The sequence below is a fragment of the Rissa tridactyla genome, chromosome 1 (genome assembly GCF_028500815.1).
Source record: "Rissa tridactyla isolate bRisTri1 chromosome 1, bRisTri1.patW.cur.20221130, whole genome shotgun sequence".
NCBI lineage: Eukaryota > Metazoa > Chordata > Aves > Charadriiformes > Laridae > Rissa > Rissa tridactyla.
The window spans coordinates 134277289-134294610 of NC_071466.1; the positions used below are offsets into that span (position 1 = coordinate 134277289).

General features: G+C 50.0%; 1 protein-coding gene and 1 gene segment (V, D, J or C); one reads left to right on the top strand and one right to left on the bottom strand.

The window, feature by feature from the left end:
- LOC128910757 (T-cell receptor beta-2 chain C region-like) overlaps positions 1–15609 on the bottom strand; it is a 38665-nt gene extending 23056 nt beyond the window's left edge. Inside the window, 2 exon segments of the C gene segment in view lie at positions 14816–15113; positions 15523–15609. Coding sequence covers positions 14816–15113; positions 15523–15565 — 341 coding nt within the window.
- LOC128910760 (trypsin I-P1-like) lies at positions 4790–8209 on the top strand. The gene is made up of 5 exons (XM_054204405.1): positions 4790–4829; positions 5296–5464; positions 6073–6326; positions 7078–7214; positions 7960–8209. Exons 1-5 carry the CDS (start codon positions 4790–4792, stop codon positions 8107–8109), a joined length of 750 nt encoding a protein of 249 aa, XP_054060380.1. The 3' UTR covers positions 8110–8209.
- Positions 15610–17322: the final 1713 nt, after the last annotated feature.

The window sequence follows — 17322 nt, forward strand, 5'->3', positions numbered from 1 at the left end:
TCTGAAAGAAGGCATAACTTTCCTTCTTCCAAAAACAAAAACCAGAATAGCAGAAGAGTAAACACAAATATGCGGGTAGCGCTGCCCCTGCCCTCTCCTCCCTTCCAGTCCCCATGCTTCCTTTCTAAACTGATCTTCTCCCATGCTTTACACTGTTATAAGGTCACAGACCTTTTCTGCACCTGCTTGCTGTTGTTTTCCTTTCCTTAGCAACTAGTCTGTGTTACCTGCTAGATCCTGGTGTCCCTGAGGAAGTGAAGAGGAAAGATGATGATCATTGATCACAGCTGTTGCCAGTGGCCTGACTGCTCTGTGCCTGTGGTCTCTGACCACTGTTTGACCCACCACCATAGTTGTAATGACCACCATCAAAGCTGTCACAGTACCAGTGAGATAACTTCACCATTGGCAGGAGCAAAAGAGGACTCCGCTCCACTGCTGTAGAAACCTCCTCTCTAGGGACCTGCTCCCTCTCCTCCCTTTCTCAGTAAGAGGGCCAGGAGTAAAGAAAAGGAGGAACCTGTCTCAGAAGACTTTCTAGATGGTTCACAATTCCTTATCCCTTTGCCTGCTGGCCCAGCAGCTCTAGGCCACTGCTCCCAGCACTCACACCCAAACGAGAACAGAAGGGAAAGGTCAGAAGGAGCTGGTGTAGGGCTGTAGGGAACCCCACTTTTGTATGGTGCTCATCAATTCCCAGAGAAAATATCTGTAAGGTCTTTAAGTAAGACTTTTATTTGTGCTATTATCTTAAGAGGAGTGATAGGGCAGAAGGGTAGTGGCCAAGGAGCCAGTCATCAACATGTCACTAGGCTGCAATGGTTTCTTTGATTCAAGCAATGTAATTGCAGACCTTGGTGTAGACACTGGGATGACCTTTCAGAGCACACTCAGTTCCTGATGACATGAATCCTTGGAGTTTTCCAATGCATACATCTGGGACACCTGAGTCACCCTGAGGAGAAAAATTTAGAAGCATGAGCTGATCTCACCTGGAAAGGTTTTGACCTGGTACAAAGAATCTAGGGAATGCAAAGTGAAGTGCAGCAAGTCCTGATACGGAAGCACAGAAAGATAGCGCCCCTTATTTGCTGACCTCCCCTACCCCGCAACAATTAACTGCTGAAAACTGCGGAATTAACTGCTGGAAACTGGAATTAACTGCGGAAAGCACAGGGTGCACATATGTGTAGGCTGAGAAATGGAAACTGGCAAATGCAGTTGAGAGTGTCAGAAGAGTTCTAATTTGCTGGGGGGAAGCTAGGGCTGAGAAAGATTGGAAGGAAGCCCTGTTAGTGAAGAAACAAGAGAGAGCATGAAAGCTCTGCAGAGTTGGAGGCTGACGTTATAGCAGAATGTAAGAAAGAACATGTAAGGTGTTTGTTGAAACCATTAGAACAGTGGTTTCCAAACATTTCTGATCACGCACCTTTACCAGTAAAATGTTTTTGAACATGCACCCCCAGTGTATGTATATTTAGTAATTGATAATTACATACATACAATATTGAAGTTCTAATGTTTCCATCCCACACCCCAGTGCATCATCTTGTGCACCCCCAGGGGTGCATGCACCCCTCTTTGGAGACCACTGCACTGGAACATCATAAACCAAGAGCCTGTCCCTGATCGTCAATTGTAGATGCAAAGAGCAGAAACGCAAAACCCTTCCCAGATGCTCTCCTGGACTTGAGCAACTGGGGACTTATGTTCGTAGGTCAGATGGGACATCTTTCAACCAGCTCCTCCCAGGCAAAGAGAGAGACTTGGGAAAAGAGAATCAGTGGTGCCTCCACCACCAAGGTCTGTAAGATGTACAAGGACTAGCCTCAGAAACTCCTCTGCTTTATGCTCCTGGGAAGTTTTATCTCTGTCAGCACACGTTCTCACCACCTTTCCCTTTCCCAGGATCTTGCATCAGCCTGGACAAATGTATTTACTTTATCTGAGTCCGGTGATGATACAGCTGACTGAAATACTTGAACTAGGAACATGGATTTCTAGAAATGCAAGGTGCCATTGCTTGGCCATTGATGGTATCTAACACAGCTGCCCTCCACTCACTGATCCTCCTTCTTCCTGTGCCCCTGGAGCTGCAGCTTTGCATTAAATGAGAGACTTGTTTGCACCTGGAGATGTATCCCTGGAGTGTATTTTTTGAAAGACCCTGAAAAAAACCTTGCAATGGGTCTGTGGGATGTTCAGCAGCACTGAGCAGAAGAGGGTATTTACATTCCAGGTAGGGATTCGTCATCTTAAAGGAAGGAAGGAGAAGCGGCGGGAGATGTTCCAATTTCATCCTGAATGCAAAGGATTCTCTTCATCCTTCACAGTTCCCACTGAAAGGCCTGAAGGGCTGTTCTGAAGCAGCCTGTCTGCTGGATGACCCCTGAGCTGTGCATCAAAAACAGCCCTTTGCCTTCATTTGAGATCAGTATCCTCCAGGAGCTGCCCTGCTGGCACACACCCTGGAGTTCTGGAATTCATGGGAGCCTCTATAGCAGGGGCCCCTTCTACAGAGGGGAATATAGGAGAATGGGAGGGACTCGGGTGAGGCATGTTCACTAGATATCTGACATCAAGGACTTAGGAACACAAGAACCACAGGAACTGTGACCCAGGACTTTTGCCGTGAGCTCTGGCAGTAGCCTGGGAAGAGGTCAGTACTGTTCTCTTGGTGACTTAAGCAAGTAGCCTAGAGAGTCTCAGAGAGACCTTTTTCTTCAAGGAGATCACCAGCCGTCCCTATATGATGCCTTTCCTGCTGTTGAGAAGAACTGATCTGTTAAAGACCAGAACAGGTTAAATAAGTAACAAGGGAAAAGAAAAAAAGTACCAAGATAAAGGCAGGTATGGTCAAGCTTCCCAATTCAAATGCTGAATTACTGGATTTTCCTGAAATTGTTTGTGTTCACAGTATTTTTGTTCATACACATTACATGCATAAGCATCAATGTTATACTGAAATTCTTCCGTGGCAAAAATTAGTATCTGTAGAACATTCCAAAGCTAAATAAAAAAATACGTGTTTTGGTACTTAGGCCAATATTATCATAAAGATTAGGTGAGAGAAATGCTTTCAAAGAGATGTGGTGAGAATTCCCACATTTGAGCTATTTAACTTGGAAGGGGGGAGGGGGGTAGGCACAGAATAGTTTTTTCACAGAATCACAGAATCACAGAAACTTCAGAGTTGGAAGGGACCTCTCGGGATCATCTAGTCCAACTCCCCTGCTAAAGCGGGATTGCCTAGAGCACATTACTCAGGACTGCATCCAGGCAGGTCTTGAAAATCTCCAGAGAAGGGGACTCCACAACCTCCCTGGGCAGCCTGTTCCAGTGCTCTGTCACCCTCACTGTAAAGAAGTTTTTCTGTGTATTTGAATGGAACTTCCTATGTTCTAACTTGTCCCCGTTGCCCCTCGTCCTGTCACTGGGAACCAATGAAAAGAGCCTGGCACCATCCTCCTTCAACCCACCCTTTAGATACTTGTATGCCATAATAAGGTCTCCCCTCAGCCTTCTCTTCTCCAGGCTAAAGAGTCCCAGCTCTCTCAGCCTTTCCTCATAAGGGAGATGCTCCAGTCCCTCAATCATCTTAGTTGGCCTACGCTGGACCCGCTCCAGTAGTTCCCTGTCCCTCTTGAACTGGGGAGCCCAAAACTGGATGCAGTATTCCAGTTGTGGCCTCACCAGTGCAGAGTAGAGGGAGAGAATGACCTCCTTCGACCTACTGGCCACACTCTTCCCTGTGCAGCCCAGGATTCCATTGGCCTTTTTGGCAACAAGGGCACATTGTTGGCTCATGGATAATTTACTGTCTACCAGGACCCCCAGATCCTTCTCCTCAGAACTACTTCCCAGCAAGTCCACCCCTAACCTATACTGGTGCTTAGCATTCTTCCTCCCCAGGTCGAGGACCTTGCACTTGCTTTTGTTGAACCTCATTAGGTTCTTCTCTGCACAGCTCTCCAGCCTGTCCAGGCAGCACGGCCCTCCGGACCGTGAGCCACCCCTCGTAGTTTGGTGTCATCAGCGAACTTGCTGAGGATACACTCTGTCCCATCATCCAAGTCATTAATGAATGACATTAATTAATGTCATGACATTAATTAATTGTCAATGAATGACAATTAATTAGTGATGACATTTTCATCCTCATTGAAATTACTTTTGAATCATTTTATTTGGGGAAACACTGTGTTCTATATAATAAAAACACACACGAACACGCACATAAATCAAGAAAAGGAATTTGATAAAATACAATTAACAAATGAACACTGAGAGGTTTGGGGGTGTTTTGTTTTGCTTTGCTTTGTATGTCTTGTTTTGTTTATTTAAATATAAATGCATACTATTACTGTCCATTACCTACAATATTCAGCTTCCAGTAAAAATACACATTTTTAATAATGACACCATCAGTGCAGAGGAATCTCAAAGGGGTTTGAGGGTTGCCCTCAACAGGTGCTGCGTATAGGAATGAGATAGACAGACAAACAACTACACACCTTCCAAAGCCCAAAGGTATTTTTAAGTTGAAGGCTGCCCTCTGAAATAATTTGAAATAGCTCTCTATCTTAGGAAAGGTTTATTATTAACTGATATGTTATTTTTACTTTCTGCCTGTGCCTGTTAATGACCACATTTGGATCTTCAGATTTTCCACTGTGTACTTTTTGTCTGGAGAAAACCTTGGACTAGAGATAAGGCCATCTCAAAAAATGTATTTCTAGCAGCTCACACTTGCAGTGCACCAGTCGGGGTGTGAGGCTGTGTCGAGATCATGAAATTCATACTGTTTCTTACCTTTGTTGGGGTGGCTGGTGAGTATGTTTTGTACTTCTGCTTTTGTGAGTTGTAAGGAAGCCCATTTTCTGAGCACATTTACAGGGCAGTCTACTGGGGGAAAGGGAAGTCCAGTTTCAACTTGCACAAACTTTACGGCACAGCACTGCAACTTCTTTTGACTGTGTCCGTTCACAATTGCTTGTGTCACAAAATGGGGAACGAAAGCCTTCATAGGGGTTCTCGTCCCAGCACTACTGAAATGTGGGCGTCAGCTTCAAAAAAAGACTGTCTCTCCCTTAAGGAGTACCAAGTACGAAGGTAACACCGCTGGCCAGGAAGTCCTAAAGCTGCTGTAAAGTTTTGGACAATGGCCGCGTGCTTGCCCGCTGGTACTGTGAGTTTTCAGAGAAGTACAGCCTGCAAGTGAGACGCTTCAGTCAGTCGCAGGGGGACAAGACTCCCTATGCCAGATGTTGACATATGCCACTTCTTATCTCCCAGTTGCCTTCCCCGTCAACGCTGACGATGATGATGACAAGATCGTGGGAGGCTACACCTGTGCAGAGAACTCTGTCCCCTACCAGGTGTCCCTGAATTCTGGGTATCACTTCTGTGGAGGTTCCCTCATCAGCAGCCAGTGGGTTGTGTCGGCTGCCCACTGCTACAAGTCGTGAGTACAAAAAACTATATTCTTCCCTAAAGCTACTTCTTTCTTCCAGTTCGCTTCTAGCAGGAAGTCTGAGCTGTGAGATCCAAATCTGGAAGGGACTTTGTTCTGACAGGGGACAACCAAGGAATGGGTGGCTCGTTCAGGAAGCTGGGCTGAGGCATCATGAGGGCTTTTCCACTTCTGCAAATGCTTCTGGGAATGCAGAGCACTTTCTGAAATGGCAAGGTGATAATCGAGCAATGAGTTACGGGCTGTGACTTCTTACAAACTGCATGAATCTTGCTACAACTTCGTCACCGGAGAACAGGAAGGGCAATGAGGTCAGGGTGACAGCAGTTTGCCTTTTTCCAGAATGTTTGTATAAAGCACTGTTATATATCCGACTCGTCCCAGCTCAACAAAAGGAACCTGCAGAAACTCACCAGCTGTGCTGGGAGTGGGTAAGATCTCAGTGTGGATCCCCAGGACGTGTTGCAGGACAAGAAAGATGACCTGCATGAAAACAGCTCCCACAGTAGCGATGTTGCAGCGAGCGCATACGGTGACGGGGAGGTTCCTCATAAGCAGGCGGTAGCAGTAAAGTACGTGCCATTCCTTCTCTTTTCCAGGCGCATCCAAGTGCAGCTCGGGAAACATAACCTGGAACTCACAGAATCGACACAGCAGTTGATCAATTCAGCTAAAGTCATCCGCCACCCTCGCTTCAGCTCCAGAACACTGGACAATGACATTATGCTCATCAAGCTTTCCGTACCAGCCCAGCTCAACCGAGCTGTCCAAACAATTCCTCTGCCTACCAGCTGTGTGACCACAGGCACCACGTGCCTCATCTCTGGCTGGGGCAACACACTCAGCAATGGCAGTGAGTACTCTGTGGGAATGTACAGCATCGCAAGGGCCCGGGAGACGCTCTAAGACTCCGCAATTAACTCCAAACTGTGCAGGGTAAAGCTCAGAGAAGTGCTGTGGGACGGGCCTTTTTCACTGATGAGTCCGTATAGGACGGTAACAATTTAACTGCTTTGAAGGAAATCCTTTATAAGGTCCTTCCTCTTGTTCTGTGGTACGAACATGGAATCACTCGAGTCACCAGCATGTTCACTCCGCCATAAATTTTGTGGCCTGGCGCTATCAGCTGTGCAGTGCCAAGCACTGGCAATTTAACTAATGCCAATAGAGTTGTCAGTGCTCTGAGAACAAGATCAAAATCTGTGATTGTGGATCTCAAATTACTACAAGAGAGCTCCGTTCTCTTACGCCAATGGTCAGAGGTGTGAATGGTGACTGGTGTCTAATCCACCGACGACAACAAAACCTGCACCAGAGGAGAGGATGGTTTTCCTGAGGCGCAGGTTTCCTCCAGCATATGGGCTACAAGAGTAGCTCGTGGCACCACACTTGCCACTTGATGACTGTCTAGGTATCAGAAAAATTAACGTGGCTGCAGTTCCATCTGAACAAAAGGAATCCATGCTGTGATTACCGTTCAGAGGAAAAATGACAACCACTAAAACAGGATGCTCAGTCATTACTTTTCTGATAAGGAAGATCTCCTCCGGGCTCCGAAATGAACTCAGAGATGTCATCAACCACCTCTCTCTGTTTTCTTCTAGATTTGTTTCCGGACACCTTGCAGTGCCTGAAGGCTCCCGTACTCTCCGCAAGAGAGTGCAGCGATGCCTACCCTCGGCAAATTACCAACAATATGATGTGTGTAGGATTCCTGGAGGGAGGGAAAGACTCCTGCCAGGTAAAACATCTGTCTCTCCTTTCCCATATGTTTCTCTCCTGCCTGTTGCCAGTAGAAGAGGCCGTCGCATTAGAGAATCTGCTACTCTCACTGCACTGGCGTGTCTGAATGTCGTATTTTTGAACAACAGCAGAGACTTAGGGTGAAAGCTGCTTACTGAGTGAGGCTAGCTTTTTTCCCCACTCTATCGGTCATTGTCCCTTTTTGAGATGGCCGATACCTCTGCCCTAAACTTCCACAAGCAGACTATGCCACCTCCTGCACCTTGGGCTATTGAAAAGGGAGGAGTCCTGCACCAGAGAATCAATAGTAATCACGGTGACTTCAGAGCTTAGGACACAAATGTTAGGTTTGGACTCACCAAAAATTACATAGCCAGTATGCCAAGATCCGGGTAGTCTGGAAAACGAACACACCTGACAATTGGTCTGCATTTTACATGTGCCGAGCTCCACGGAGTTATTTGGCAGAATAATGTTTAAGACACCCATATCCTAAGCGTCTGCCAAGGACTGCATCCATCCAAAATAGGCAGCTTACTCATCCTCAGCTGCAGTGCCCTTGGAGCTAAAGTAAGGCACAGGAGCATCAGGTGTAGAGTGGTAATCAGAAATGACCTCTGTAGAACTTCAGTGCAGAAAAAGCCCAACGGAGCTCCCTCGACTGTCAGTGATTTCTGGGATCTCTGGCTCATCACTTCACGCTCCTCTCATTTGCTGAATATCCGTATCCTTTATGTGCACAGGGGGATTCCGGCGGTCCAGTAGTCTGCAATGGGCAGCTCCAGGGCATTGTTTCCTGGGGTATTGGATGTGCGCAGAGAGGCTATCCCGGAGTTTACACTAAGGTTTGCAACTACGTCTCCTGGATCCAAGACACTATAGCTGCCAACTGAGACGCTCTCTCTCATTCTATGATGTGACCTGTTTCTTCTCCTCATCATTTTCTTCCGTTTTGGGACTGGACACACCAAAATTATCAAAAAATAAAGACTTTCAGGCACCCCTTCTTTGTGCAACATTTCTCTGGGTACTTCCATAGGCCATTTGTATGGAGGGCAGAGGCAGGGAATGTCACTCCAGGGAAAATATTTAATATTTGTAGTGCCTCTCAACTAGCAGGGTCTTGCAACATTTTTCAGCTTCATCTTCAGGAGCCTGTCAGTCAGTTACAGGCAGACATCTTTTCTGTTTATCAGCATGTACTCAGGTGCTACAAAACTGCCTAAAAAAGCCGACGGAGTGCGCTGAATCATACAGGCAGCAGACTCCTACTGTAGAAAACAGCAGGCAGCAGCACAAACGCTCCCCATCGCCCCCACTCTCACCCCCACCCCCGACTATATGACTGAACATTCCTTAGTGGAACCTCTCCGAAAGCTCCACTTGGGAATGAAACAACCTCTTGCTGAGGGCTTGTTCTCTTCATGGACCAGTCCCCAGTCCTCTTCCAGTCCAGTCCTAGTCCTCTTCAATATATTCATCAACGACCTGGATGAAGGGATGGAGTGCACCCCCAGCAAGTTTGCTGATGATACAAAACTGGGAGGGGTGTCTGACACACCGGAAGGCTGTGCTGCAATACAGAGAGACCTAGACAGGTTGGAGAGTTGGGCGGAGAGAAACTTTATGAAATTCAACAGGGGCAAGTGTAGGGTTCTGCACCTGGGGAGGAATAACCCCATGCACCAGTACAGGTTGGGGGCTGACCTGCTGGAGAGCAGCTCAGTGGAAAGAGACCTGGGAGTCCTGGTGGACAACAGGATGACCATGAGCCAGCAATGTGCCGTTGTGGCCAAGAAGGCCAACGGCATCCCGGGGTGCATCAAGAAGAGTGTGGCCAGCAGGTCGAGGGAGGTCATCCTCCCCCTCTCCTCTGCCCTGGTGAGGCTGCACCTGGAGTACTGTGTCCAGTTCTGGGCTCCCTGGTTCAAGAAGGACAGGGAACTGCTGGAGAGGGTGCAGCAAAGGGCTACGAAGATGATCAAGGGACTGGAACATCTCTCTTATGAAGAAAGGCTGAGAGATTTTGGACTTTTTAGTCTGGAAAAGACAGCTGAGGGGGAACCTTATCAACACTTACAAATACTTAAAGGCTGGGTGTCAGGAGGATGGGGCCAGGCTCTTTTCAGTGCTGCCCAATGATAGGACAAAAGGTAACAGGAACAAACTTGAACATAGGAAGTTCCACCTAAACATGAGGAGGAACTTCTTTACTTTGAGGGTGGCAGAGCACTGGAACAGGCTGCCCAGAGAGGTGGTGGTCTCTCCGTCTCTGGAGACATTCAAAACCCACCTGGACGCGTTCCTGTGCAACCTCCTCCAGGTGAACCTGCTTTGGCAGGAGGGTTGGATGAGATGATCTCCAGAGGTCCCTTCCAACCCCTACCATTCTGTCATTCTGTGACTCCCAGGGCAAAGGCAGGTTCAACAGCAGGATCGTGGTGAACATGATAGGGTGGAAGTGGCAGGTAGGTGAGACAGACCACAGGCCCTGATTCCACCTCCTACCCCAAGCAGCACAGAGAGGGCACCCATCCCATCCTGAACAAGGGACAAAAGGAAGTGGGAGTGAGGACAGTCAGGCTGGGTTGGACTGGTCCAGAGACGTCCAGGTAGAGTGGAGTGCAGCCTCAAGGGCTGAAAGGCAGCTGAGCTCTTCCGTGTGATGGAGTGAGGAGCACTGGATGAAAGTCAAGCCTTGAGGACACTCATCTTGGACAAATCCTGGGGACCTCATCTAAGGCTGGAATCCTGTGTGATGGGACCCCACTAGAGTCTCTTTGAAGTCACGGGGCTTTTTAAGAACCCCAGAACTGGTTTCAGCAAAGGTCTTCACCTGGGACACCTGAGCAGTGAAACAGTCTGCTTAGGGAAAAGGGACAGAGGGCACCTTCCTTCCACAGAGAGGAACTTCCTATCCCTTTCTCCCATCACCAGACAGCATTAACACACGTTTGTCTTTCTTGGCAGGACTTTAATGGGGAAGCAGCAGTCTACGTGAGTACCACAAAGACCCTCTCACCCAAATATTCCCCCATTTTTCTTGAAAGACGTAGGGCACTGGGGAACACACCAAAGGCTGATGGAGGTACTCGGGGGTGTGGTATCCAAGGGTTTCCAGTCTGCCCTGCACTCAGGTAAGGTTTGTCTCTAAAATTGGAGCAGGTCTCTCAGGGCATGGATCAGGGCAGGTTGGAAAGTTTCCCTAAATGCAAACCTCTCCTTCAAGTACAAGGCCTTGTCCCTGGACTGCCTCACTCCTCTGACAAAGAATTTGTCCCCCTGCCTCAGCAGAATTTCTCCATCCCAGATTGTGCCCATCACTTTTCAGTCCTTTCATGGGGACCTCCAAGAAGACTCTGTCTCTAACTCGTCCTCAGCTCCCTCCAGGGAACGAGAGGCTGCACCTAATGCTCCCCTGCATTCTCATCTTCTGGCCAGACAAACCTAGAACCTTCAACCTCTGCCCACCTGCCCTGTGTTCCAGTGCTCATCATCTCAAGACCCCTAGTGGACATCTCCCTTGTCCTGGGGACGCCAAGTGGTTCCAGTCCGCAGTTATGGTCTCCAAAGTGTGGAGCAGGGTGGAGGAATGATCCCCCTCCTGGCCCTGACACCTCCATTCCGGTTAGCAGAGCCAAGGGTATGGTGGATTATTGCCACAGAGCACCTTGTGGCCTGGGGCTCCTCACCTACAGGACCATGCTCCATTCTTGGATACCATCAAGACCTGAGCTACATGGCATATATCAGAGTATTCAGGTCACGGCGTAACGGCGTGACCCAGGCACCCTGGCACACAGCAGCGTACCCATTCACTGCAGACTGGTGGGGCAAAGGCACCAGTGCACACATAGAAGTCCTCAGTGGCATGGTCTTGCCAGTACTCTGCAACTCGGAGCTCCTCATGCAAGGCAGTGTGCTGAACCCTGGGTTATGATCGAGGCACCTGTACTCTAGGAAACCACAATGTGAGCAATCCCAGGAGACCCCAGAATCCCTTGCCACATTCAACTCCAGGTTGGCCTTGGATTTCCAGCCAAGCAATTAGAGATCAGGCAGAAGACAGACAGATGATAAACACGAGTTTCCTGAAGTAGGCAGTGCTCCTGACGTAGACAGTTCCTCCTCATGTTTAGATGGAACTTCCTATGTTCAAGTTCGTGCCCATTACCCCTTGTCCTGTCATGGGGCAGCACTGAAAAGAGCCCAGCCCCATCCTCCTGACACCCACCCTTTAAGTATTTATAAGCATTGATAAGATCCCTGCTCAGTCGTCTTTTTTCGAGACTAAAAAGACCCAAATCCCTCAGCCTTTGTTCCAGTCCCTTAACAATCAGGTCGAGGTAGAGTGGAGGGCAAGAGGAGAAAATAATCTACTGTCAAACACAGGGCTCTGTGTGTGTGCTGGGGGCACATCCCTCTTTGCATGGAAAGGTTTGTGCTATGCTGCTCCGGATTTTGAGTCACTGTGGGCCTCCCTCAGCACAGAAATATGTGCCAGAGTCATTGAGTAGGGCGTAATCTATCGCCACAGATAAGCGGTAGCCCTTAGTCCCATTACTCCAAAAGTGATTTCTGAATTCCTTCTCAATCTCTGCCCTGCCACCTTCCACTGAATATACAACCAACTGCAGAGTGGCATCCTTCCCCATGGGCAACTTGTACCAGGACATGGCTGAGTATGCATTGTCCTTTTGGGAACAGTTCAGAACCACAGAGTCTCCCACTCGGACGACGGTGTCTGGCGACTGCTGAAGGGCCTGGCCTGCAAAGAGAAGGGAAGAGATGTGAGGAGTGAAATGCATTGAAGGGGACGCAAAAACACATCCTTGAACTACGGCATGGGGCGGCATAAGGATGTCAGCAAGCTCTATGGGGCAGTGTCCTGTTCCTCAGAGACACACAGGAGAATAAAAACCCACAAACAAGTTTCAAAGACAATGGCAAATTTCTTATGACAAACAATTACTTCGGTACTCTCAATCGAAGTATTAAAATGGGACAGAAAAAACACCTTTTTAGATGTGTAGAGTTTTCTGAGTTTAGAGGTTGAGGAAAAGCTCACCTCGTTCATTGCCCATCCTCCCCCAGGAAGCCTTGGGGAATGGGGCACTGACAACGACTGGGCACACGGCTGAGGCAGCAGCAGCAGCTCCAGGGCAGCTCTTCAGGCGGAAGAGAAGATCACTTACCCACAGGGACCAGGACGGCCACAAGGAACCAGAGGAGAACCATGGGGAAAGGCCACCTCCTTCCAGCACCCTGCCCGGTGTGGCAGCACAGGCACAGAGACGTGCCAAGACGAGAGGCTGGGAGAGGAAGAGACACGTGTCTCTCTGTGGGTGGGCAGGGCGGTGAGAGAGAGCCTGAAATGTGAGGAGGCAGTTGGCTGGCTGGGAACAGCGGGGAATGAGACCTGCATGCAGGCATGAGGTGCATCCACCCTGCTCCACGCACTTCCTGCTGTGTCTGTGTGTGTGTATAGGCAGAGGTGGGGGACAGGGGTGATCACAGGAGCAGGATGGGGCTGTGTGGCAGCCTGAGTGCGTGCACGGCACAGGGATGCACAAGGAGGCACCAAACGAAGGGAAGAGAAAGAGAGCGTAGGGATGCATGTTTGTTGTGTGCCCCTCAGCTGAGTCTTCTCTCCAGCAGCCTCACACTCAGGCTCCCAGCCCGCAAGCTGCAACGTGGAATCTTCTCTGCTTATCCCAGTGCTGCTCGTCATGTTGCCCAGGTATGGGAAAGGCTGCTGACCTCTCACCCTGCTGTCTACTGTAGTATGCCAGAGAGGAGTTCTGTAACTGTTCCTCTCTTCCTCCAAAGGGACATCTCAAGGAGAGAAAAGGCTGCCTTTGGCTCTGCACTGGGACCGGGACCCCCAAGAGTTCTCTTGGGAAACCACACCACAGAGCAGTTTGTGAGGAGAAGGCTATTCACCGTGGGATAGGCTGGTACAGACTTACCTTCTCCATGCCAGAGAAGAGATGACACTCTCTTTTCTGGAGCATTCTGCAAAGGAGCAGCAGGATGAGGATGGGCAGAGCTGGAGAAAATCCTGTCTTCTTCTCTACATGGGGCACGGCCTGTTCACCAACCCAACGCTGCGAGAAATCACTGCTGGCAGGAAGTGGGGCTCACAGTGTGTCCACACTGACACCCTTTCTGTGTGTCAGAGGCCTGACAGAGCTTCTGCACGTCCCTGCCATGCTGTGGGCCCAGCAATGCGCAGCAGCACAAGGACGGCACATACAAGACAGCAAGGGATCTGGCTGCTCAGGGCTGTCATGGGCTTTGCAGAGAAGATGTACCCCTGTGTCCATGCAGAAGGGTGCAGCAATGCCAGCAGCTCCCACACCCTCTGTTCCAGGTCCAAGCAAATCCCACTGCATTCATTAGCACAAAAATGCCTGTAGCAGATTCAGGAATGACCCCAGCTTCCTCAAAAGAAAAGGGAGAAAAGAACTAAGAGGGTGGGCTAAACTGTGCAGGCAACAGGAAGAAACCCCACAATACCCCACAATACCCGCAGCACTCCAGCTGAGAGGAGGCTGGGCTTGATGTGTCCATGGGAAGGGTCTCCATTTCCCATGGTGTTCCCTGGGATGCGCAGGCGGCAGGGCAGGGCATTGGGAGCCCTGCAGGGCACATGGGATGCGAGGAGTTAGAGATGTCAAACGCGGCACGCCTGCTCTCTTGGGCCTTGTGCTTAGGGCTGGAGAAGCCCGTCTGTCAGCATGGGAAGATGCAGTGTGGGAACCTGCTGGAGAGCCCCATGATGGCCTGTGCTGCGCACCGGTGTGTGTTAAGACAGAGATAACGATCTAACCCATCAGGAAACCTTCTGTTAGCTGCACAGCTTGCTAACGTAATCTGGAATTTAGATATATCCTTGGGAAAGGTAAACTGTGTGAGGATCAGGGGGTGGAAGGCAGTGATCCTGACCCAGAGACCACTGTAGATGGAGGAGTCAGTGATGCACAAAACAGTGAACCCGAGCACGCGCCCGCCTGGGCTGTGCTGCACCCGCAACATGGCCTTCAGGCCTCTGCTGTGCTGCACATTCCCCCTGGCCACAGGATAACCTCAGGCAGGTCATTGTAACGGAGCAGGACGTGAGCAGCTCCCGCTCGGTACCGGCTCTTACGCCATGTGCCCGGCCTTGTCTTTATCTAAAGCTGCACCAAGAACCTCTCATGCAAACATCCTTTCTGTGTGACGGTGAGAATGATGAACTCCAGGGTTGCCTGGAGTTACATGAGAGGAGGTCTGCAGAGTGCAGATTGAGGAGAGACAGAAAGAAGAAGGTGGGGAGAGAAAGGGAGGCAGAGAGGGGAAGAAGAGTTGAGGGAAGTGGCTATAATGGAAATGAGAGCTAAACGGAGAGAGAGGCAAGGAGGAGTGGGCTGGCATGGAGAGAAAGCAGGACGAATAAATTCACAGAGTCTGAGAAGAGGATGAAGGGCAGGCTAGGAAGCAGAGGAGCTCATGAGTGGAAAGGGATCATCCCACCTTGTGCAGCTCTGACGAGGAGGAAAGCAGGTCCCCTTTGTGCAGGAGCAGGTTTGCGCTCAGCTCCCTCAGCAGCCTACCCACTGTGTTTCACTCTCAGCACAGTAATACGTGCCAGAGTCATTCAGAAAGGCATGCTCGATCGATATGGTTATCGCGTCTCCTTGTATCCCACTGCTCTTCAAACGGCTGCGGAGATCCTCCTCCACATCTGCTTTACTACCTTCAAATGCAGAAACTACGAGGATCAGCCTGGAGTCCTTCCCCAGGGGAAGCTTGTACCAGTATATAGCAGTGCTGTCGGATTTCTTTTTGGAACAGCTCAGACTCACGGACTGGCCTTGTCGTATCACTGTGTCTGGGGACTGTTCCAGAGCCAGCACTGGAAGGGAAAAGGAAGAGCATTGAGGATGAGAAAAAATGGAAAAGCTTGAACTGGGCACTGTGGGTTTGTAGAGAAGAGGGTGGGAAGGAACAGGACAGATTAAGGAGCAGTGGAAGGGATGGGACAGCTCTTCCCATCAGCAGGGGACTTTCCAATTTCTCTCCAAGAGGCAAGAAACATTCCTGGGCAGTTTGTGTCCAAAACATGAACCATGTGGGGGCTGAGCACAGAAGAAAAAATAGACAGCCCTTGCAGGAGATTCAGGGATTCCTGCCCACGGCATTCAGTGCCCATCCTCAGCACTGGGAGCTTTGGGGAATGGAGCTCTGCCAGCAAGCGGGGATGCAGCTGGGACAGCAGCAGTGGAATCGCTGTAGGTGCTCAGGGGGGAGTTGAGATCACTTACCCATAGGGGCCAGCATGGCCACAAAGAACCAGCAGGGAGCCATGCGGGAAAAGCCCCTGTCCTTTCAGGGACCTGCCTTTTGTCGCTGCCCAGAGACATGGGAAGAGGAAGCCCTGGGTGAGGAGGGTGAGACATATTAGACATATTGGGGTTGGGCAGGACATGAAAGATGAGAAAGGATTGGCTGGCTGGGAACAGTGGGGAAGGACACACACAGTCACAGGAAACTATAAACCCTGCAGAGATGGGGGGCGGTGGGAGTGTGCATGGGGAGGGGAGAAGAGGGTTGCATGGAGAGGACCATGCTGAGGTTGCATGGGAGTCTGAGTGTGTGCAAGGCAGAGAAATCCTGAGAGTTCCCCTTCTGCTTCTGAAGTTCTCGAGAGCTGGAGACATGAGCTATGCAGGACACACAGAGGTCTGTTGCACTTCCCCAGGCATTTTCCCTCTCTCCCCCAGCCATAGCTCTTTCTTCTTTTTATTACTTTTTCCCCTGACTGTGTGAGGCTGCGTTTTCTCTCTGCGGTACTCTGAGCACAGCAATTAATATCAGTGGGAGGCAGGACCAGGAAAGACACCACAACAGCCCAAGCATTCTGCCTGCTGAGGGCTCTCATGGGCTTTGCAGTGCAACTCTTCCCCCATCCCGTTCTCTGAAGAGCAAAACTGTACCTGCAGCTTCCCGCTGCTCTCCTGCAGGGAACTATGAATCCCACTGCACTTTGTTTCTCTTACTCTCTGCAGCAGAGTTGGGAATGTTCCAGGACATCACAAAGGACAGAGAGGCATGGAGGTCTCAGCTGCCCCATGCTATCCCAACCCAGAACACCTTTCATCCTGGGACCAGGAGGGGCAGGAAGAAGGCAGGCCAGGACCCCCTTTCCTGGCTGCTTTTTCCATCCTTCTTTCCACAGCCTTCTTTCCTCCCTAGCTACAGGATAACCTCAGGCAGGTCGTTGTAACGGAGCAGGACGTGGGCAGCTCCCGCTCGGTTAACAGCTGTTACGCCACGTGCCTGGCCTTGTCTTTATCTAAAGGTGCACCAAGAACCTCTCATGCAAACATCCTTTCTGTGTGACGGTGAGAATGATGAACTCCAGGGCTGCCTGGAGTTACATGAGAGGAGGTCTGCAGAGTGCAGACTGAGGAGAGACAGAAAGAAGGTGGCAGGGGTAGGAAAGGAGTCAGAGAGGGGAAGAAGTGTTGAGGGAAGTGGCTATAATGGAAATGAGAGCTAAACAGAGAGAGAGGCAAGGAGGAGTGGGGTGGCATGGAGAGAAAGCAGGACAAATAAACTCACAGAGTCTGAGAAGAGGATGAAGGGCAGGCTAGGAAGCAGAGGAGGTAAGGAGTGGAAAGGCATCATCCCGCCTTGTGTACCTCTAATGAGGAGGAAAGCAGGTCCCCTTTGTGCAGGAGCAGGTTTGCGCTCAGCTCCCTCAGCAGCCTACCCACTGTGTTTCACTCTCAGCACAGTAATACGTGCCAGAGTCATTCAGAAAGGCATGCTCGATCGAGATGGTCATCGCGTCTCCTTGTATCCCACTGCTCTTCAAACGGCTGCGGAGATCCTCCTCCACATCTGCTTTACCACCTTCTACTGCTGAAGCCATGAAGATCAGCCTGGAGTCCTTCCCCAAAGGAACCTTGTACCAGGACATATATCTGCTGTTGGATTTCTTCTTGGAACAGCTCAGACTTACGGACTGGCCTTGTCGTATCACTGTGTCTGGGGACTGTTCCAGAGCCAGCACTGGAAGAGAAAAGGAGGAACATTGAGGATAAGAAAAAATGGAAAAA

Coding starts and splice junctions, on each gene's coding strand:
- LOC128910760 (XM_054204405.1), top strand. CDS start 4,790: ATGAAATTCATACTGTTTCTTACCTTTGTTGGGGTGGCTG. Junction 4,830..5,295: donor TACCTTTGTTGGGGTGGCTG/GTGAGTATGTTT, acceptor CTTATCTCCCAG/TTGCCTTCCCCGTCAACGCT. Junction 7,215..7,959: donor GAGGGAAAGACTCCTGCCAG/GTAAAACATCTG, acceptor TTATGTGCACAG/GGGGATTCCGGCGGTCCAGT.